The 21,861-nt window shown below is 42.1% G+C and overlaps 1 protein-coding gene and 1 long non-coding RNA gene across 4 annotated transcripts in view; one reads left to right on the forward strand and one right to left on the reverse strand.

The window, feature by feature from the left end:
* Positions 1-519: 519 nt before the first annotated feature.
* CDCA7 (cell division cycle associated 7) lies at positions 520-13,002 on the reverse strand. 2 transcript variants are annotated; one of them, XM_019459839.2, is made up of 10 exons: positions 12,867-13,002; positions 9,864-9,989; positions 9,209-9,445; positions 6,298-6,534; positions 5,929-6,006; positions 4,367-4,567; positions 3,582-3,719; positions 2,832-2,981; positions 2,236-2,372; positions 520-1,649 (listed from the first exon to the last, which is right to left on the reverse strand). In XM_019459839.2, exons 1-10 carry the CDS (start codon positions 12,885-12,887, stop codon positions 1,619-1,621), a joined length of 1,356 nt encoding a protein of 451 aa, XP_019315384.2. In that variant the 5' UTR covers positions 12,888-13,002; the 3' UTR covers positions 520-1,618. The 2 variants fall into 2 exon arrangements, with proteins under 2 accessions (XP_019315384.2, XP_019315400.2); XM_019459855.2 differs by lacking the exon at positions 9,209-9,445 and having other exon boundaries at positions 12,867-13,000.
* A 24-nt stretch (positions 13,003-13,026) lies between these two features.
* Positions 13,027-21,861, forward strand: part of LOC109273132 (uncharacterized) — a 71,740-nt gene continuing 62,905 nt past the window's right edge. The window contains exon 1 of one of the 2 annotated variants that reach the window (XR_008423971.1): positions 13,027-13,255. This is a non-coding gene — a long non-coding RNA (uncharacterized LOC109273132). Of the gene's footprint in view, positions 13,256-13,690; positions 14,193-21,861 lie in introns of those variants that run through there. The other variant, XR_008423969.1, reaches the window with a different exon arrangement.

Below are 21,861 nucleotides of genomic sequence, written 5' to 3' on the forward strand. Positions count from 1 at the left end.
TACAGGCACCTGGGTGGCTCGGTCTGCTAAGTGTCTGACTTGGGCTCAGGGCATCTCATGATTCAGGAGTTAGAGCCCCAAATTAGGCTCTCTCTCCCCCCCCCCCCCCTCTCTCTGCCCCTCCCCCACTTGCTCGCTTTTTCTCTCTCAAAATAAATTTAAAAAACTTTTTTTCTAACTTAAAAAATATTCAAATGGCTGATAAAATCAAGCCAGGTATTTTGAAATTGCTGTTAGTTCTTGGGTTGGCAAATGGTGAAAGGAAAACAAAGTTGTAAAACTTCACGAGCATGTATTATTTTCTATCTATAGTTGTCTCAGCTGATTTTCTGATCACTGCAACTGGTTATATCACCAAGCTAGGTCCTGTTCAAAAGAGCTGGCCCTTAACCTTCAGAAACTTAAGCCAAAAGGCAGACTCTATAAAAGGTAGAAATGGTCTTTTGTTTAAATATGAGAAGACAATTAGGATTCAGTGCAGTTAAGATTATTAAAGAATAAAAAAGAAAACAGACAAGCTAGAATATAACATTTTATTATTAAAATAAAAAACTTTGTATAAAAGCATTACAGATCAAAAGCTCTATTTACATTTATTGATTCAATGTCCAATTAGGCATCAAACACTGAATGGCCATAGCAATAGGCTACACATGCAAAGAAAATAGACAAAGACACTTTGATTCCACATCTACAAAACGATCTAATGCAAAAAGGGGTCGGGTAGGGGGTAGGGGCGACACATGAATTCTGCCCAGAAATTAAAAGGACAGAGTTGTCAAGTTAACAAATTGTTGAAAGTCACCCAACTCCAAAAAGGCACTTCTCATTGTTACAAAAGTGCTTAAAACCTGAACATGAACTCTGTGCCCAGTTTATAACTTCAAGAATGTAAAAACCGCAAAGACTAGTCATAGACTAGTACTAATATCAATTTTCCATGCAAAATGATCAGGAATTTGAAACATCTTACATAGGAACGGAAATAAATTTGGCAAACTACAATTGCACGATACATGGAATATTCTCATGAGAGGCATCCAAAATAATAATACTCCATTTCCCAACAATTACCCAATTTTTCCACATGGTTTTAAGACTTGTGTGCCTTGATTCTGTTAGAAAAGGTTAACTAGTATGAACAATAAATCATAAATTGTGCTCACTGCTTTCCCGTAAACAAGTTAGAGGGCTGTTCTCTGGAATTCAATAGATGTAGTTAGTTAATGTTACTACTGTTTCTAAGTGCTTGGTTTTATGGGCAGATTCCAGGGCGATTTCAACGCCAGTTAAATCAAACATGCTTTCATAAAATTGCTATTCAAAAAGAATTCAGAAACAAAATGGTGGGAGGGAACCACTGGAAATAGAGGGGGATGGAATGGGGTGAGGGGTGGGGGAAAAAAGCAAAGAAACAGCAGGAGGGCACAGTATAGCTAGAGATATACCTCTGTGATGCTCAGAAACGCGTTTGTTAGTGAGAGAACTTGATTTGCGTTTCCTACAGAACAGACTGATCATCAAAATTCGTAACTCAGGTTCCAATCACATGACAAAATTGAAAACCTGAACTTGGAAGATTTGCACAGTGGAAGACGGGTAGTGGATCTTCTAAATGCTATGCTTGCATTTCGAATTCCTGTTTCAGACTGAAAGAGAGAAGGGAACGCGTCAGGATATGGTTTTCGACCTAAGAATTTTCTTTCGAAAGTTTAATTCACTGTTTTAAAAACGTTTTCATTGAGGGGTGCCTAGGTGGCTCAGTCGGTTTAAGTGTCTGACTCTTGATTTTGGCTCAGGTCATGATCTCAAGGTTTGTAAGATCGAGCCCTGCATCAGGTTCTCCACTGACTGTGTGGAGCCTGCTTGGGATTTTCTCCCCCTCTCTCTGCTCCTCCCCGACTCACATTCTCTACCTCTCTCAAAATAAGTAAACTTCAAGAAAAATTATTTAAAAATGTCTTTACTGAGTTGTAAAATAGTCAAGTGCATACATCTGAAATGTACAACTTGAATTTTTACACACTCACACGTACATGTCCCCACCACCCAGATGATGATATAAAATGTCTCTAACATTCAAAAAGACTCCCAATGTGCCTGTTTCCGGTCAAAACATGCGGTTCCCACCACCTGGAGATAACCGCTATTCTGACTTCTATCATCTTCTTACTAAGATACATAAATGAATGTTAAAAGATTTGGGTGTGGAGGGGAGAAAAGCCAGCCAATTACCTTTTCAAGTAAGCATGCACGTTCCCAAAGCCATGGTATTTGGCTAAATACACAAGGACCCCAGTCGCACACCGCCCATCTCGCTGCCGACAGAAACTGCAGTTGCAGATTCGGCGGCAAGGCGGACAATACCAGTTCTGAAGGAGAATTGTGAAAAGGCACAGTTAAATCAAATCTTCCCTTCCTCCTCTTACTTATCCATTTCTCTTTAATCTAAGGTAGGTATCATCAATTGCATTTAAATCTTTTTTTTTTATGAATAGAAAAACCTTTCATAAGTTTTTTAATAGGATTAATTTCCATTAGTCATTTCCTACATTCGAAGGATTATTTTCTTAGGAAATGCAGCAGAGGAAGTTACACAGCAATAGCAGGGGTAAACAGAATCAACATCCCCTGAACGGCCTGGTCCCACAAACTCTGGAAAGGAGCTCACACTTAACCTAGCACCAACACTATGAATTCATCGGCCTCCCCTGAAATATGTATGCCCCACAACAATAAGGGCTCAGTCCTCTCATGGATGCCCTTCTTTGGGCCCTTTCAACTCGTGGCTGACCTTCAAGCCCATAGCACCACCCCTTCGAGGCACCTACTGGATCCAGCAGAGCATCCTTGACTTCTTCACCATAACGGTTTCGAAGGCAGGGGCCACAGAACTGGCCACGAACACCCCAACACTCCGGGTTTCTACAGTTTGTTTTGGTATCGATAGTTTTCTGGCGGCATTGGTGGCAAGTAGATCCCTACAAAGAGGCAAATAAGGGAAAAAAATAACAAAATACTGCTTTTTGTTTAGAGAAATAGCATAAAGAATGTCCTTCTTTGTGGATGGAGTCTGACAATTCGTCTTTGAATCCTATTTCAAATCTACATACATGGGTTTATGCTAAGGACATGAAAAGTATTTCAGGCGTACTGATTTCATTCAATTGGCACATGCTATAGTTAATATTATCAACACTAGTGTTCTCTACTAAAACATCTTATGCAAACACAAAAAAAACCAAAACCCCACCCAAATCCTTTTTTATCTTTAGTATACTACCATACACCCAGCACCTGTGTATATAGTAGATATATGCTGAATCAATTTCTAAATTGAGAAAAGATCAACTGCTACCAAAGGCTTACTAAGCAAATACTACTATTGCAGACCAAGAGGTCTATATTCCAAAGATGCTAAAAACTCTCTTTTCTTCTATGAAAAGAAAAAAAAAAACACAACCACACAGGCACATATCCCACATGGTGAGACCTTTAACATTAGCAAAACTCTAAGGATAGAAGCTATCCTTTCTCTCACAGACATTCACGTTCACAGATAACAATTTAGAGGCTTGTACCAATGAACGGTTATAGATCTTCTCTCGAGAGTTATTACAGATGTTCTCCAGCTCTTCCTCTGTAATTTCTTCCACAGGGCGAATTATATGTGGGAGGGTCATGGATCCGGCACGACGATTTCTGGGCATGTCATCTTCCTGCATGACAAAAATCATGGAATAGCGCTCTTACTGGTGCTCCCCAGTTCTGAATCTCAGATACAGGATTTGTAATTTCTCCACAAAGAATTCAACCTAGAAATCTGTTTTAGAGCTTATGGAGAAGATGCAAGTTGTTAAGTTTACTAAGGATATTGGGGACAACATTATGGAAATGATTCCGACATTAAGAAAAGGTGAAGAGGGGGCGCCTGGGTGGCGCAGTCGGTTAAGCGTCCGGCTTCAGCCAGGTCACGATCTCGCGGTCCGTGAGTTCGAGCCCCGCGTCAGGCTCTGGGCTGATGGCTCGGAGCCTGGAGCCTGTTTCCGATTCTGTGTCTCCCTCTCTCTCTGCCCCTCCCCCGTTCATGCTCTGTCTCTCTCTGTCCCAAAAATAAATAAAAAACGTTGAAAAAAAAAAAATTTAAAAAAAAGAAAAGGTGAAGAAACCTTTGACCTGCTCATCTAATAACAAAGCCCATCTATTTGATAGCATATGTGGCATTAACAATTTTGAACGGTTTGAGAAGCATGTTTACCACGGGTCATCTGGCGTTGAGGCTGCGTGTGTCCCTGTGCTGTGTATCGGACGCTGGGCCTGTGGAAGGCGATAAACGGAAGGGCGAGCACAAATGTGGAGAACTCACATTCATGTAGTTGTCCATGGTCTTCCTCTTTCTCACCAACATGAATTTATCTTCCTCCTCTTCCTCCTCCTCTTCTGGGGGCAGAGCACTAAGGGACCCAAGGATCCGGGACCTTGACCTGGTGAGAGGACGAGCTCTCCGTTCAGGGTTTCTTCTGGAAGCAACACCTGGGAATGTACGCCTCCGGGTTGTCTTTGATTGCTAAACAAAACACATATGATGGAACCCATTTATTCCAGAATGAGGGTTCTGTGGCACCTTCTCTTTAAGTATGTTTTTGTAAAAGTAAAAGGAGAGCTCCATTTCCTAATTCTTTGTTCTTTCTAGAATTCATGAGAAAATGAGCCCCCAAATGATAGAGCTATTGTAATTGTTTTTTCTTAAAATTTTTAAATGTTTATTTTTGAGAGAGAGAAAAAGAGAGAGAGAGAGCACACGCGTGTACACAGGGGAGGGGCAGAGAGAGAGAAGACACAGAATCTGAAGCAGGCTCCAAGCTCCAAGCTATAAGCACAGAGCCCAATGCGAGGCCTGAACTCACACTGTGAGATCATGACCTGAGCCGAGGTCTGACACTCAACCGGCTGAGCCACCCAGGCGTGCCATAATTCTGCTTTTCTAATACCAAGCTGTTTCCTCTCAAACTGAGAGATCATCTACTTATTCTTCCACTTAATGAAGATGAAAGAATAGTTCTTGTTTTCCCCAAAACCAAAAACAACACCACCACCACCACCTTTTCTACAACATCTTGAGCTCTGAAACATTCTCACTATTTCTATATTGAGCCAGAGAAAAATGTATGTATATGGTTTTCCTTCTTTTTCTTGCTTGCTTCTTCCCTTTTTCCTCAGGAAGAGGTGGGGAAAGGAAGTCTTTCCTTTTGTACCACAGCATGCACCCCAAATTCCCCTTAGTTGCACCAGCTTAGTTCCTCAGAAAAGAATCACATATAGTAGACCATCACTTGGTTAAGAAATTGCTTTTTCTGGGGTGTCTGGGTGGCTCAGTCAGTTGAGCGTTTGACTTGGCTCAGGTCATGATCTCACGGGTTGGGAGTTCCAGCCCCGGGTCGGGCTTGCTGCTGTCAGCACAGAGCCTGCTCTGGATCCTCTGTCCTTTCTCTGCCCCTCCCCTGCATGCACTCTCTCTCAAAACTAAACAAACATTAAAAAACAAAATTGTTTTTTCCTTCTTTTTTCTCATTCTCAGTTACTAAAATCCTATTATTATGCATCTATTATGTAGAAGGAATATACTAATGCTAAGAAAAAAAAAATTTTTTTTCAGTATTTACTCCCTGTGCTTGAGGGGCTTAGCTGAGTTGGGAAGGAGAGAAAGAACCATTCCAAAGGGTTAATTTAAGCACTGCAGAAGCATGGCTTGGGGAGGCCCCACCTGCCCTGGGATGTACAGAAGAGGTCCCAGAGATGGGTTAGAAGGTTTTCTCTACTTCCTCTTTGTCTGTAGGACTACACAAAATAAGGAAATTGGATTTTAAAATAACAAATCTACATTAGACCTGTCCATAATACTATTATACAAATAAGGATCACACTTACCGAACTGGGGCCTGGTAGGGAACGCCTTCCAGGGAATGAGCCAGGGAAACTTTCTAATTCTGACATTAGTTTTGCAAGCTAAAAAGGGAAGAAATTCAACAGAAATTATTAGTTTAGGTTACTTGCCAAAAATGAAATTACAGTAGCACATCTCGAGTTTGATTTAACTTATACATTTACCAAGACTTTAATGATTAAAAAAGATTTTTTAAGGAAATTTTTTAGGAATTTAGGAAAAAGAAGCACGTCTTAAAGCATATTTTATGAAGACTTCACAGCTACACTGAAAATAATTCTTAGGACAGATATAAGCAACAAGCGGCTTAGAGAAAGGCCAGGAAGAATTTTAGCACAAAGTCAGATACCTACCATTGCTTTGTTTTGCTTTATATTTAAAGCTCTTTTCTCCAAAAAATTCATGCCATTTTCATCTTCTGAATCAGAACTGGAATCGGTCACAGAATTCTCAGAGGGTTCTGGGGGTGCTGCTCTCTTGTTGGCGGCTCCCCTGGTGTTCTGAGTTGGAAACTTCATGGCCACGCGGAGGGGTCCCGACCTTCTGCACTGGCTTCGGGTCCTGCAGCCAGTGTGGTCTGACTGCAGTCTCTAGTTAATTGGGTGGGAACAATAGAATCGTTAATGACTTGCTGATTGTCCCACAGGCTGCACCAGTATGACTACCAAATTCCTTTTGGACAAGAGACAATGGCATCAAATAAATTTTAACTGAATACTTTAACTGTCAATTGTAATTGATAGCTCTGGGTAACAAAATCAGGAATTACAACAATCTGAGTGTTAACTCACATAGCCTATCTGAGACACATCATTACAAGTCATTTTCATAGCCCTTAGGCCAGTGGTTTTGAGTCATTTTTTTGAAATGTGAAATTCCTAGCTCCTTTTTTAATTTCTTTAAAAAAAATAGACCTTTGGTTTATTACAAGAATTCCTACAATTGTGCTCTCCCATAAACATGGTTTCAGTGGTTATAGCATTAAACTATATTAAAGGGGTCTTTGTTCTCTAATCTACTTTTTAAAAAATTCACAGTAAATATATGTGACATAAAAATTCACCATTTTAACCTTTTCGTTTTTGTTTTTAAGTAGGCCTCACACCCAGCGTGGAACCCAACACGGGCCTTAAACTCCTGACCCTGATATCAAGACCTGAGCTGAGATCAAAAGTTGGACCATTAACTGACCGAGCCGTGCAGGTGCCCCACCATTTTAACCATTTTTAAGTGTATAGTTCAGTGGCATTAAATACATTCACATTGTGTAACCATCACCACAATCCATCTCCAAAACTTTTTCATCTTCCCAAACTGAAACCGTACCCATGAAATACTAACTCCCCATTCCACCCCTGGCTTCTGGCAACCACCATTCTACTTTCTGTCGCTATGAATTTGACTACTCTAGATAGCTCTCTAATCATCTTATTGAAAATTTAAAAATTAGAGAAAGAGAATAAAAGGAGATTCCAAAAGTAAATTTCCACCATTAAAGATGTATTAAAATTATCCATTAGGGAAAAACAAATCAGAATCACAAGATACTGCTTCATTACCTACTAGTAGAACTGAATCAGTAACAAGAATGTATGAGAAGGATATAGAGAAACTGGAATCCGCCTACACTACAGGTGGGAATGTAAAATGGTGCCGCTACTTAGGAAAACAGCTTGTCAGTTCATTAAAAGGCCAGAGTTACTATATAATCCAATCATATATATACTCCAAGAATATATGTCCACACAAAAACTTGATCATGAATGTTCAAAGAAGTACCATTCACAATAGCCAAAAGGTACAATCAATCCAAAAATCCATCAACTGATGAATAGGATAAATACAATGTAGTATTTTCAGAAAATATTCAGCAGTAAAAAAGTTATCAAGTACTAGCACATACCACAACATGGAAGAACCTTGAAAACACTTCGTGAAGTGAAAGAACCCAGTCACAAAAGACTGCATTCATTTATATGCTGTCCAAAATAGCAAACCTCTAACAGTAGAAGATAGATTGGTGGTTGCCGATTGAGGATATTGGGAAAGGATGTTCATGGGAACAGGGTTTTGCGGGAGGGGATGAAAACATTCTAAATCGACTGTGGTGATGGTTGAAAAAAAGTGAGAAAGGAAAAAATATCACTCATAAAAGTCCCAGAAATGGAAGAGCCATTTTTTTTTTTAACATTCAAACATTTCTGAAATCTGAACAGCTTTTAGTATTCTTCATGTACTTTTCGTATGCATGATTAGGAGAAAATGACAAACTTTTATGAGTTCTTAAGACTTTTAATTGATTGGCATGTTATTAATTGAAACAAACAGCAACCACAAAGAATGGAAACATTGTCCAGAAATGACTCAGGCTGTAGACAATGTTTGGGTCACATCCAGTATTTGCAGACCAGTAATAACTCCTGATATGCACTGATTTGGACCACCGTCACTTCTTAGGGGAAATGTTACATTACCACAGAGTTAGATAGTGATAAACACTCCGTGGCCAGGTGTCCTTTTAAGTCAGGGTCAGTGTGGTCCCCGGGGAGTGGCCCCACATCAGACCACCATGAGCTGAAGAGCACGCACCTGACTATAAATCAACACACTGCTTCCTTTGTTGAGACAGTCTTGTTCACAAGAGTCTGCAGAACTAAACAGTATGCTCAGGGAGAGTGGGACTGATGTGCAGCAGCAGCAGTGGCCTGAGCAGAATGACAGAGGTTATGGGCAAGGCAGCGTGCACAAGAAAAGCCAGCCAAGGAGCCAAAGTCAAAGCGTGAAGGGTCCTAATTGTCATTATCTGCACTCGAACTCCTGCACATGAGTTATCACAGGTTTTCTGGATGCAGATGTATGTGAGATCCACCATGGGAACCAACATTTACCAAAGGCCTGCCCCATGCCAGGCCGGTACTGGGCTGGGCACTTGAACTTCAATGTGAACGTGGCTGATCTGGAGGACATGTGTGCTTCTGATCATCAGGGTAGATTTTTGTGGCAACAGAAATCTGGAGGTCGGTCAATTTTATCTTACCAGTTTCCAAGATTTTCAGAGCCTACAAAATGTTCAAGCTTTACAAGTAGGACTACATCAGTAAAAACTGCTGTAAGACATGAAGAAAAGAACTCAAAATTTTAAAAAGGTCAACAAAATTTCCTGGCATGACTAAAATGAAAATTACAAGAAAAAAAACTTTTTTAAAACAAGCGTGTCATGCCTGTAAATGCACCTTACTTCTTGATATTGGTTCTCAAACTCACCATTCCATCTTGTATCTCACTCTCTGAGAAACCGCAAAATGATTCATCGTCAGAGTCGGCATGAAAAATACTGGCCAGTTCTTTAGTGACATCTGGCCTTGGTTTCTGTAAAAATCCACAATGGTCTAACACATCTTGCACCTCACTTTCTGAAAAGCCGCAGAAAGATTCATTATCAGAGTCCTCATAAAAAACATTTGCCAGTTCTTCACTGATATCTGACCTGAATTTAGGTTTCTGTAAAATAAATAAATAAATGTGGTTGTGCATTTTCCCCCTTTTTCAAGAACCAATTTTCCATAAACCGTGCAGAGAGCAAATCACATTTACAAGTGCACTACAAGAGAACAGCTTTTGTTACAAAGAAAAATGGTTCAGAGGTTTACAAATGATTTCTGAGTTGTTATGGCAAATCATCAAGCATGTTAGGTTAGGCGACATTTCAAAAGGATAGAATAAGTAGCTAATCTACCTCCAACAATTACTACCTAGAACCACAGCAAAAAATGAAATGAAATTACAATGCATACTGTATTTTCCTAGCGGCTGTGTAGAAATGCAGGCAAAAAGCAAGCAGTTTTAATCACGCACAAAGCATTTGGGGGCATTTTGAGCACTGCAGACTCAATTCTGTTTATTCTCAGGCAGCACTTACCGTGTTTGCAAAATTATCAGAAGCAAAGCTGTCACAACTGTCATCAGAGGATGACGAGGTTTCCATGGAAATCAACTTCACGTATCTAAATTTCTTTAAGTTCTTCTTTACTCCGTGACCCTTTTGCTGCAAAGGAAAATGGCAATACTATTAAGTGGGACACTTACTACACTAACTAAAGACATCATTTTTGAATTTAGTAGGTTGAAACAGCGCAGAGTCGATATTACCATTTCTTATGCCCTATACAGAAAAAGGAGGATTTGCAAATGCTACAAAAATATTTTCAAAACCTGGTAAAACCATAAAAGGAAGGGGATCCCTTTGAAGGGATATTGTTAAGGACATTTATCAAAATAATGAAACATCTATAGGGCTACCTCACTGTGCACCTTTCTTCCCACCAAGCTGAGAGTTATACTGAGTTCCCAAGGGGTTTCATGCTGACCTCCTAAAATCTGCCTGTTAATAAAAAACATTAGATTGCACTTCTAAAAGGAAATTTTCAAAAGTACAAAATGGTAGAGTTCCTCGGCCAAAATCAACCTAATGAGGTCTTTTTATATAAGCTTTGGGCTCTGTACTGTGATGCTAATTTCCCAAACTACAAAAACTGGGCAGCACCTCTATTTCAAGATGGCAGGCTTTCAAACAGGCCCTGTTCCAACCAGGAAGGGTATAGTGATTTCAGCACAAGTCCTTATAAATCAAGTACATCAACTCAGTGAACAAACATACAAGGAGCCAAGTTAAAGGTCAATCAGTACTCCAAACCCAGGTAGAATGCCTGATTCCACTTCAGCGCTCCACTAGCCTGGCCTGATATTCAGTTCTCCCGTCTCCTTGCTGTACAAGTCTTAAATTTTTAGAAGTCCTTCTGTTAAGTCACAAATTACTTGTAGATTACTTGTTAAACACCGAACAACCTGGCATTGCTCACAAAAAAATGAAATTGGTGTCTATCTCCTGTTAAAACAGCAGTTTCTGCCATTTCTTAATATGTAATGAGATTCCTTAAGTGTTGTATTAGATCCTGTATTTCAATTTTCTTAAATATGGCCATGCAACAAAAGTGATTCCTCACACTGAAAACTTTGGAAGGCAGGCTCTGCTATGGGTCCCACAAAATAATGCCAAGATGTGTGGTGTCAGGTGAAATGAACATTCTTTTTTCTTTTTTTTAAGTTTTATTTATTTATTTGGCAGGGGGGGCAGAGAGAGAGTCCCAAGCAGCACAGAGCCCATAGAGGGGAGGGGGGCTTAGAGGCTCCAACTCATTAACCATAAGATCATGACCCGAGCAGAAACCAAGAATCCGAATGAGCCACCCAGGCGCCCCATGGAAAGAACACTCTTGACCTTCTTTGTACACCTAACATTCTGCATTTCATTTCAATCTCTTGCAAATAAAATGACGTCTTTTGTCCTTTTAGAAAGGGAAGAAAATGTGATAATACGTAGAACTAGTACCCATTAGAAGGGTTCTCAGAAACACCCTATTTTCCAGGTGAGGAAATTCAAGGCTCCAGGGAGGTGAAATAGAGCGCCCAAGCTGACACAGTTGGCAGGAGAACCCAATTCTGCAATCTCCTAAAACAGCAGCGCACCTTGCACTGCTGCAGCAATTATCACCATTTACTCATCAATCTACCTGCAAGCAGTCAAAGGCCCAAGACAGCCTCAAGGCAGGCAGTCTACTGGAAGCCGACAGGGAAACATATGCTGGGCTTTAACAAGTCAGCACACGCCAAGACTCAGTTAACAGGTGGAGGAAAAGACATAGAAAAAGGCAAATGGTTATGGCTAAGTTGAACTTTTCCGGCAGGCCGGTAACTATACCATTTAGTAGGTGTTTTTATTTTCCTGCCAGGCACTAAGCATGTTTTCACATTAATTCCTTGTAACAAAGGTGCTGTCGTTCTTCCCATTTAACAGACGGGAAAGCTGAGGCACGAGACGTGAAGTGGGTTACTCAAGTCACAGGATGGCCCACATTTGAACCCAGGTCCGTCAGATTCCAAGCCCAATTTGCCCAAGGCTTTCTTCTACCTGAAAGCTACGCCCGGTTACACCCAGCAGAGCTGTCTTTGAAACCACGCCCCCAACACGTACACTCCCACCCCACCCCCACGAGAACCCCAGCTTCCCCACTTGTGTTAATCTGTATTTATTTTCAGCATGTCACTTTCTTCCTTTTCACCCAGCCCCCATCTTCTAACCTCTCCTGGGGCAGACCCTACGTTCCGGTTTCCGTTAGAGCAAAAAGTAACGTTCCATTCAGGGCAACGTCCTGCAGCTGCGAGTAAGGTTGATGAATGGAAAACGAGCAAATGGTGGGCGAACAGTTTGGACCACCAGATCCTTTAAGTGCTCTTAACCACCGCCCTGAACTAGAGACGCCTCCCCCCACGTGTGCAACGCAAATTCTAAAGAGACCGTTTTTGCAACACCTTTAAACTTCAAACCCACCGACCCTCGGCGGTTAGAAGCGGATGCCGGTGTGGCAGCCGCAAAATCCCGTGGGGACCGCGTCCAAGGTCCCCCTCCCCCCCCGCCCCACTGCGCACAAGTCAAGCCACAGCGAGCCACCCGCCCGCCCATGGCTGCACACTGGAAAGGGCTGGGCGGCTGCAGGGCAAACCGCAGGGAGCAGGGAGGGTGGCGCTCCTCTCCGTCCGGGCTCAGGCCGGCAGACACAATGGGGAACCCGCCAGCCCCGGCTACTGTCTGGCCCCGGGCGCACGTGCACTTAGAGCGCACGTGGCCTCAGGTTCTCTGGCGCGGCCAACCCTGCAAACTGCTCACATCTCCGAACAGCCTGCGCACGAGGCGGCGCCGGCCCCGCGCACCGAATTACCCAAAATGCACAAAACCTGGGGTTTGCCTAAACGGATGCCGCCCAAGACGGCCACCAGTTAACTCCGTCCGCGGTAGTTGGAGGGAGTCGTTCCGCGCCCAGCGCCCACCGCACCCGCCCCTCGGGTTAGTCCGCCTAGCGCTCACCCGCACGCGGCGAGCGTCCATGCCGGTGGCGGGTGCCCAGGCCGGCGCTCAGAGCTGGGAGAGCGAAGCACCGCGCGAGCCGCGGTCCCAGTGAGCCGAAGGAGCAGGAGATGCGGCAGGCGGGCGGGGCGCCCAGACCCGGGCCCGGAGGGGCGGGGCTCCGGCCGGCTTTCCCGCGTTGGGGCGCAGGTCCTGCAAGCTGTGGTAACCGCGTGTCCAGGAGCGAGACGTACTCGGCGCCGGGGGGAAAAAGCCACCCCCCAAATATTATGACCTTGAGCAAGAACCTAGGAATCTCCAAAAGCCACCGTAGAAAAACGACCCTTTTAGAGCTCCAGGACCACTCTCTTTACGTCGCTGCACGGTCCTGAGCGAATGGCGCGAAAGAGGTTCGTATTGCCTCGGGGTTACCAGGCTGATTTGCATGAATTCCGGGCTGAGAGAGGAAAAGTGCAGATACGGGGTAATGGAGAGCAGCGCGGGAGTCTTGGGGATCTTGGCATTTAGCACTTTAATTGCGACGTGCGGTTTACATCATTAGATATAAAAATCAAAGAATTAAGCACGAACTACAATCTTTATTAGCCCAGTCGCTGTCCTGAGTGAGGCACCTCGTATTTGGTAACCACATCGTTATCTGAAGCGATTAAATGGGGTAACTCCTGACGTTTCATTCCAGAAAGCACCCGAAGCTGTGTTGTCGTTTTACATAAGCCTTGTGATTTTGAAATTAGAAAAAAAGGGGTTGCTATTAGTTAAGACTTATCTGCGGGATTCTAAAGCCTTTAGAATTTATCTGTCGGGATAGAACCTAAAGGCTATTAATGTGGTTTGGCGATCATATTTTTTGTCAGAATTTATAATTACCGAAATTGGAATGAACGTGAGATGTTTTTCATCTGCCTTTTTAATCAAACCTGACATTCCGACGCAGTAAGGTGTGACTTTTTAAGCATTTTTTGTAGAGAGCAGAAATAAAGTAGCTTTCAGAAGAAAAAGTAAAATAATTTGGGTTGCTTTAAAAAACCCTAATTATAATCTCTCATTTAAAACAAGTGCTTGAAATGAAAACATTCGAATTTTCGCCCTTAAAAAACTTTTCTCTGGGGGAAGAATTCCTTTGCAGTAAGAGAGCATGCGTGAATACACCGCGTTCCTCTCTGGATGTATTGAATACAAAAACTTGGGAGCAAGTAATGCTAGAGAACAATGGATTGGAAGAATTGGGAGGGTCTTGGTCGGAGTCTAAGAGTCTTTCTAAAACTAACGCCTTGGCCATGGTCATTCTGTGACAGTGCAAGGGACAAAGAACTCATGGTCTCGAAGGTAGGCGCCAGGGGAGGCGGTTTGTCTGGGGAAATTCTTGGCAGTGTTGGGGATGGGGGGGGTGGTCAATAACTGTTGAGTAAATAACCATATAAATGGTGAAAGAACTAAAATTGTGGTTAGTGCTGTGTCCTTGGGGATACAGTTTTGTGACACTACAATTTAAGTATGTGAGAATTTGGAATTGTGAAATGCATAAAGGGAAGATTAAGCCACTTGAACTCTGAAAAGTTCTGATAGGAAAATTCTTAGATCTCTTGGGGCACTAGAAAGTAATTTTAGTTTACACAATTTTTTTTTTTTTTTTTTTAAGGTTAAGCTGTCAGTCTTTTTAGTAAGTAGGAAGATGCAAGTTAAAACAAAGCGATAGTTCCACTCAGACTGGCGAAAATGGAAAAGCCTGATAAGACCAGGTATTGGTAAGGATATGAGGAAATTGCTGCAATGATGTTAGTAGTGTAATTTTATTTTACTTTGGAGGGCAGTTCAGAAATCTTTAGTAAAACCCAGCAAAACCACTTCCAGTTGCAAACAAAGTTTTTCACACTGCAGGTGAATTGTGAAATCAATTTACTGGATTACAGCTAGCACATTTTCTCTTTTTGAAATTGGGTAAAAAAAATTTAGGAGTAGTAAGTGTATTGTTTTTCTGAAACTTTGTGTCACTTTGGGTGTGTGCTTCGTATAAATGTGTGTTTCATATTGTGCTTCACCATCAACAAAATTTTTAAGATCGTGTCCTGGAGAATGTGCATGTTGAGTCTTGTGCTGGTGCTGTCTCATTCGTTCAGGTTGAGTATTGACAATGCCTGTTACACTAGACACTATTCTGAGAACTGGGGACACAAAGGCCAGGGACTTTACATTCTAGTGGAGGAACAGAAGTAAACAAGATAATTTCAGGTGTGATAACTTCTGAGAAGAAAAAAGCAGGATAAGGAGAAACGAAATGAAAGAGGTATTCAGATAAGAAAAACAGGAAAGGCTTCTCTGAGGAGTTATCTGATCAGGAGCCTGAATAAACCAAGAGACCAAGCCATACACAAATGAGGGAAGTGCTGACTTCAGGCAGAATGAACAGCTGATTCAAAGGCTCTGTAAGACAGCTAGCAGCAGAAGCCAAATATTCCTTTTTTTAAAAATGTTTATTTATTTTTTTAATTGGGGAGAGCACAAGTGGGGGAAGGGTGGAGGGGGCGGAACAGACGATCTGAAGCAGGCTCTATGCTAACAGGCTGATAGCAGCCAGTTGATGTGGGGCTTGAACTCACAAACCATGAGTGGTGACCTGAGCTACCCAGGTGCCCCAGAAGCCAAGTATTCTTGACTAGAGAGCTAGGGAAGGAAAGGGAGAGGGGCCAGATCATGTGGGGTCTTCCTAACCTTGGGAAGAGCTTTGGATTTCATCGTAGGTACAATGGGAAGGATTTTGATGAAGGACAGACCCAATCTGACCTCATGAGCTGTGTGAACTGTGGATTGAAAGGGAGCAGGATTGAAAGCTCAAGTCACTTAGGAGCCCCTGGAGGAGAAAATGATGGCTTGGACTAGAGTAGTTTTGGAGTGGGGAGAAGTGCTCAGATTTAAGATATGTTATTTTGAAGATAGAGCTAATGGCACTGGAGGGATGGATGGTTCATTCATACTAGCATTGTGTATCATAGTAAAAATATTGCAAATAAACTAAATGCCCCTCAGAAGGGAAATGGATGTATAAACAGTGGCATATTCATACAATGGCATTTGAACAGTAGTTCAAATGAATGACCTAGCTTACTTACCTCAATACAGATAAATCTTAATGTTGAATGAAAAAGCAAATTGCAAACATTTCTGCAAATTGTACCGCTTATGCAAATTTTAGAAACATAATTTAAGTTGTGAAAGTATAAAAACATGCACAAACAAAATATGATAGAGGTAAACTCAAGGAGGGAAGAAAAAAGAGGAGATGCAGGCTTCCGCCCACTCTATCATTCATTGATTCTTTCTTTAAAACTAAACAGTACGAAGCAAATATGGCAAAGTGTTAAATGTGAGTGGTGGGTATATGAGTGTCTTTTATGTTTTTACTTTCTGTGGGTTTTTATATTCTTTTGGATCTGAAACTTTTCATAATAAAATTTTTTTAAATTTTGAAACATTTGTCCTGTCAATCAAGATAAATATTTGTAGTGTTAAATATTCAGTCTCTTTACAGGGTCCTATAAATGGGAATGCAAGTTCATCTTGCAATTTTAGGTACCTCATAAAGGTCTTAAGTCACTATGTTAACCATATACTGGTAAATATGTTCATTTTAAGTGAAAGACACAAAATGAGTAAGAATGGAAATTCAGTGCAGAGATTGATGAGGGCCCAGGCCACAGCAACAGGTAACAGGGAATGACATTTCATAAGCACATACCTGACATCTACAGACAGTATCTGGTATGAGGGCTGTAAATACAATAGGTACCTAGAAAATACTTATTACCAACTAAAATGATTATAGATGGAATTTTAAATCTAAAACATTCTAAAATACCAGTCTCTTGTTGAAGAGCTTTATCTTTAAGGATTGGTGTGTGTTGTCCTATAGCTTTTATTCACCATGCACAAAGAATTCCATTTCCTATCACTAAGTTTGAAATTTGATCCTGAGGTTCTGAGCACTCAGCACTTATATAATGAAGTGAGCTAAAGTCAAACTTGAACTCAAGATGATTGATTTTAGGACAAAGAATGCAAGAATTAATGAGATGTATCATTTTTATTTTTTTTGTTTTTCTTAATGTTTATTTTTGAAAGAGAGAGTGAGCAAGCAGGGGAGGGGGGCAGAGAGAGGGAGACACAGAATGCAAGCAGGCTCTAGGCTCTGAGTTGTCAGCACAGAGCTCCACCTGGGGCTCGAACTCATGAACCACGAGATCGTGACATGAACCAAAGTCAGACACTTAACTGAGCTCCCCAGGTGCCCTGAGATGTATCATTTTTAGATGCGATTTCAAAGCAAAGCTGATGTCCCAGTAGACATGCTGTTCTCGGTCCCGTATGCCCTTCCTTCTCTCAGGAAATGTAATGTGAACCCAAGTTGTTCAGTAAACTAGAGACCTTCCAATAGACCGCACACACCCAAGAGACAAAGGGCTGGAAAGGGGTTTCACTGTGTTTGAGAATACAGACAGGTTGCAGTCTGTCACAAATCTCTATTCTAAATAACCCCTAATTATAGGTTTACCTCGCCAGTGTCTGCTTTCAGGATGTACAAAGGCAAGAAACCTAAAAGGCCTAAAGTTACCCTTCTGTTGCCAGAAGCCACTCTGGGGGAGGGCCTAGCCCATTACCAACCTGGTTCAGTTTAGTCCACAAATCTTACCACTCCAAACTCTGTTGGTATGTTGCTTTTGATTACATGTCAGCACTGTTAAGCAGATCGTTTTGCAGACAACTGATCCCTGATTAGAGAAAGGAACATAGAAACATGAATGCAAAGCTGGTCATCTGTAGCAAGAGGAAATATTTGTTTTTTCATGGATAGGCATTGTTCATTTTGAAATATTTCACTGTGTAGGGGCACCTGGGTGACTCAGTAGGTTAAGCATCTGACTTTGGCTCAGGTCATGATCTCACGGGTTCGAGCCCCGTGTTGGGCTCTGTGCTAACAGCTTGGAGCCTGAAGCGTACTTCAGATACTCTGTCTCCCTCTCTCTCTCTCTGTCCCTCTGCTGCTTGTGCTCTGTCTCAGTCTCTCTCTCAAAAATTAACATTAAAAAAAATATTTCACTGTGTAAAGTGTTAAAGCATCAGTAAACACTGGATGAGATAAAGTCATGTTTTAATTACTGAATCAGTTCCAACATTATGGAAGCTGAACTATAACCTAACTGCCTACATTTTACCAGCCACAACACCCCTCAAAGTTGTTCTTCTTCTATAACTTTTTAAATTTGCCCCTGGCAAAATTTTTGTATAGGGGTGCAAAGATCTCTTGAAGATGGTGATTTCATTTCCCTTGGGTATATACCCAGAAGTGGAATTAGTGGGTCATATGGTATTTTCTATTTGTAGCTTTTTTTTTTTTTAAAGGAACCAGCATACTGTTTTCCATAATAGCTGCACCAATTTGTATATCGAGATGTTTCCTTTTTTCCACATCCATGCCAAAACTTGTTATCTCTTATCTTTCTGATGTAATGGTAACTTTAGAAAACACCATGAAGGGAGGAAAAAAGACCAGAAAACTATATGGCAGAATGTTAGCAGAGATCTCTTCTGGGATGAGGGAGCTAGTGGAGATTTTCTTTTGTCTCTTTTCTATTTCTTGTTCTTTCCAAATTGTCTAGAATGAGCTCAAGTGACTTTGAAAACTGCAGGAAGAGAATACAAGAGTAGCTCCCTGTCCTTAAAATCACAGAAACAAACCATGCAAAGGAAGAGGGGCTGAGGCAGTTAGGGTTATCTGGGTGGGCTTGTGAGGGGAGAATGGAGTCTGGGAAAGTGAGAGCCTGTTTGTGGGGCAGCGGCTATGATGCGCTCCTCCGTTATCCTGGGAGCTCTGACTGCACCTGCTCCACCTTCTGGAATATGCTAGCAAAGTCCTGCTGGGCAGCTTCTAACCCACAGACACCTAGCAAAGACTTTTGTTTTTACTCAAGAACTTTTTGCTTGTTTTTAATTTGATCATTTCCCCTTCTGGAAACAACTGGGGTGCAAAAAAAATCTGTTTTTCAGGTGTGAGAACTTTGTTCATCACATAGGCAACTTCTTCTAAACTATCGTAGTTGTGAATTTTCCAGGTCATAGAATTCTTCAGATCTGTTCCTTTTAGGCAGCTCTTTGTGGAAAGAGAACTGTTACAGAGAGAGGAAGTTTAACTATTAGCTAAAAAGAGACTTAGGGATTCTCTGTAAATTGGCTAATTTCTGGAGTAAACAAAATTCAACATGGTGAGGGAACCAGGGAAGAGTCTCATCTTCACATTGATGTATAGAATTAAAACCAGTCTACCAGCAGTCCTTAAAAAGTTAAAAAATAGATACCAGATGATCCATCATTTCTGCTGGTCAGCAGACAGAATTTCAGCTTTTTATCTTTTTTGGAGTCCTCAAAGGTAACCTTGTCATGGCTCATCTCAATCTAATTGTTTTTCAAAAACGGCTTTCCTTTGGGGTGCCTGGGTGGCTCAGTCGGTTGAGCGTCTGACTTTGGCTCAGGTCACGATCTCACGGTTCGTGAGTTCGAGCCCCGAGTCGGGCTCTGGGCTGATGGCTCAGAGCCTGGAGCCTGCTTCCGATCCTGTGTCTCCCTCTCTCTCTGCCCCTCCCCCATTCATACTCTGTCTCTCTCTGTCTCAAAAATGAATAAACATTAAAATAAAAAAATTAAAACGGCTTTCCTCTGTCTTCAAATATAAAGCATATAAACTGCTATGGGCTGATACTTTCTCTACCAGTCAGTCTGGAATTTCATGTATTCCAACCCACAGAATTCATTATGCAAAAGAAACACTGACAGAAACCTGAAAGCTTATTATTCTGCTTTACCTTTTCTTTAGGCTTTCAGAAAAACAGCTGGTACCACACCCAGGACACCTGTAGTGGATTGAATGGTGGTCCCTCAAAATACATGTCCTTGTTCTAATACCCAGACTGTAAAATGTTACCTTATTTAGAAAAAGGGTCTTTGCAGGGGCGCCTGGGTGGCTCAGTCGAGTAAGTGACTTTGGCTCAGGTCATGATCTCGCGGTTAGTGGGTTCAAGCCCTGGCTTGGGCTCTGTGCTGACAGCTCGGAGCCTGGAGCCTGCTTCAGATTCTGTGTCTCCTTCTGTCTCTGCTCCTCCCCTGCTTGTACTCTGTCTCTCTCTGTCTCAAAAATAGGTCCTAAAGTAGTTCCTAAACCCAATGATAAGTGTCCTTATAAGAAAGAGAAGTCAGAGACATAAAGAAGGTCATTTGAAGATGGAGGTAGAGATTGGAGTGAGCAGCCACAAGCCAAGGAATGAGGACAGCCTCCAGAAGCTGGAAGAGGCAAGTAACAGAATCTCTCCTTAAGTTTCTGGAGGAGCACAGTCCTGCCCATACCTTGATTTCAGACTTCTGGTCTCCAGAACTATGGGAGAATACATTTCTGTTGTTTTAAGCCACCAAGTTTGTGATATATTTATGTTTATTTGGGGAGAAAGAGGCGGCGGGGGGGGCGGGGTAGTGGCAGAGAAAGAAGAGAGAGAATCTCAAGCAGGCTCCGTGCTGGATCTTAGGAACCATGAGATTATGACCTGAGCCAAAATCAAGAGTGACACTCGACTGACTGAGCCACCCGGGCGCCCTCGTTGTAATTAAAAAACAAACAAACAAACAAAAAAAACAAGTTTATTTCTTTTGAGAGAGAGCACGTGCAAGCAGGGGAGGGGCAGAGAGGGAGTGAGGGAGAATTCCAAGCAGGCTCTGCACTGTTAGCACAGAACCAGACTTGGGACACAGTTCCATGAGCCATGAGATCATGACCTGAGTGGAAATCAATAATCGGACACTTAACTGACTGAGCCACCCTGGCGCACCCTGTCCTCCGTGGTAATTTTTTATGGCAGCCACAGGAAATTAATATGACCCCATTGGCTTCCAGTCTCTAATCTGAAAAAGATGAGTCCAAACAGGACCAGTTTGACCAGGCTTTCATGCTGGAGATGGCATTGCCATCACAACTCTGGGGACAAACTAGATTAGATCTTTAAAACTCTCACTCTAAAAGACAACTAGAATAACCAGGCTTTCCCAGTTTTCAGCTAGTGTTCATGACTGATGGAGCCAGTGCTATGGACTGAATGTTTGTATGCCTGCCCCTGCCCTATTCATATGTGGATGTCTAATCTCTCTTGAGATGGTATTTTAGAGGTGAGTCCTTTGGAGGTAATCAGGTCATGAGGACAGAGCCATCATGAGTGGGATTAGTGCCCTTAGAGAAAGAGACATGAAAGAAAGTTTCCTTCCTTTCTCCCTGCTCTCCACTCTGTGAGGTTATAAGGAAGACAGCTATCTGCAAACCAGAAAAAGGGCCCTTACCAGACACTGGATCTGCTGGCACCTTGATCATGCACTTCCCAACCTCCAGAACTCTGAGAAACGAATGTTTGTTGTTTAAGCCACGCAGCCTGTGTTACGTTGTTTGTTAACAGTAGTCTGAACAACCAGTTTCTACAGTTTCTAATTTTTCCAAGTTTTAAATACTTCTCCTTAATACTCTCCTAGGCAACCCAGCTTTCTTTACTGTCCATTTGGTCTCTTCTCCCTCGTGACATCGACTTAGAGCAAGCTTTGGTCTACCTTGGACTCAGCATCATTTTGCCTTCAGTCTTACCATTAGCTCACATTATCTCTTGGTACTAACGAGATTAAACCAAGAGAAAATGATTGGCTTAAGTTCATCTTGTGTATGTGTATATGGGGCCACTTAAGGTAACATGATCACTGGCCTCTATGTCAAGTGTCCAACCTGTGCTATCTGGGAGCAGGGTTACATTATCACATGGTATCAAATGTGATGCGTAAGCAGCTAGGTCTGGGTATTCAGATGCTGCCTGGCACAGTATGATAGCGAAGAGTGTGGACTCTGCCACCCACCACATGCTTTATGATCTTGGGTAAGGTAATCTCGATCTCAGTGTTATTATCTGATCTATAAAATGGAGAT

The sequence above is a fragment of the Panthera pardus genome, unplaced genomic scaffold (assembly GCF_024362965.1).
Source record: "Panthera pardus isolate Hobbes unplaced genomic scaffold, ASM2436296v1 HiC_scaffold_10, whole genome shotgun sequence".
In the NCBI taxonomy this organism is placed as follows: domain Eukaryota; kingdom Metazoa; phylum Chordata; class Mammalia; order Carnivora; family Felidae; genus Panthera; species Panthera pardus.

Excerpts from the sequence above, each read along its gene's own strand:
- CDCA7 (XM_019459839.2), bottom strand. The coding sequence starts at position 12,887 with ATGGACGCTCGCCGCGTGCGG. Across the intron at positions 9,446-9,863 it reads CTGATAATTTTGCAAACACG|AAACCTAAATTCAGGTCAGA; the intron begins GTAAGTGCTGCC and ends TTTATTTTACAG. Across the intron at positions 2,982-3,581 it reads AGATCTATAACCGTTCATTG|GGATCTACTTGCCACCAATG; the intron begins GTACAAGCCTCT and ends GCCTCTTTGTAG.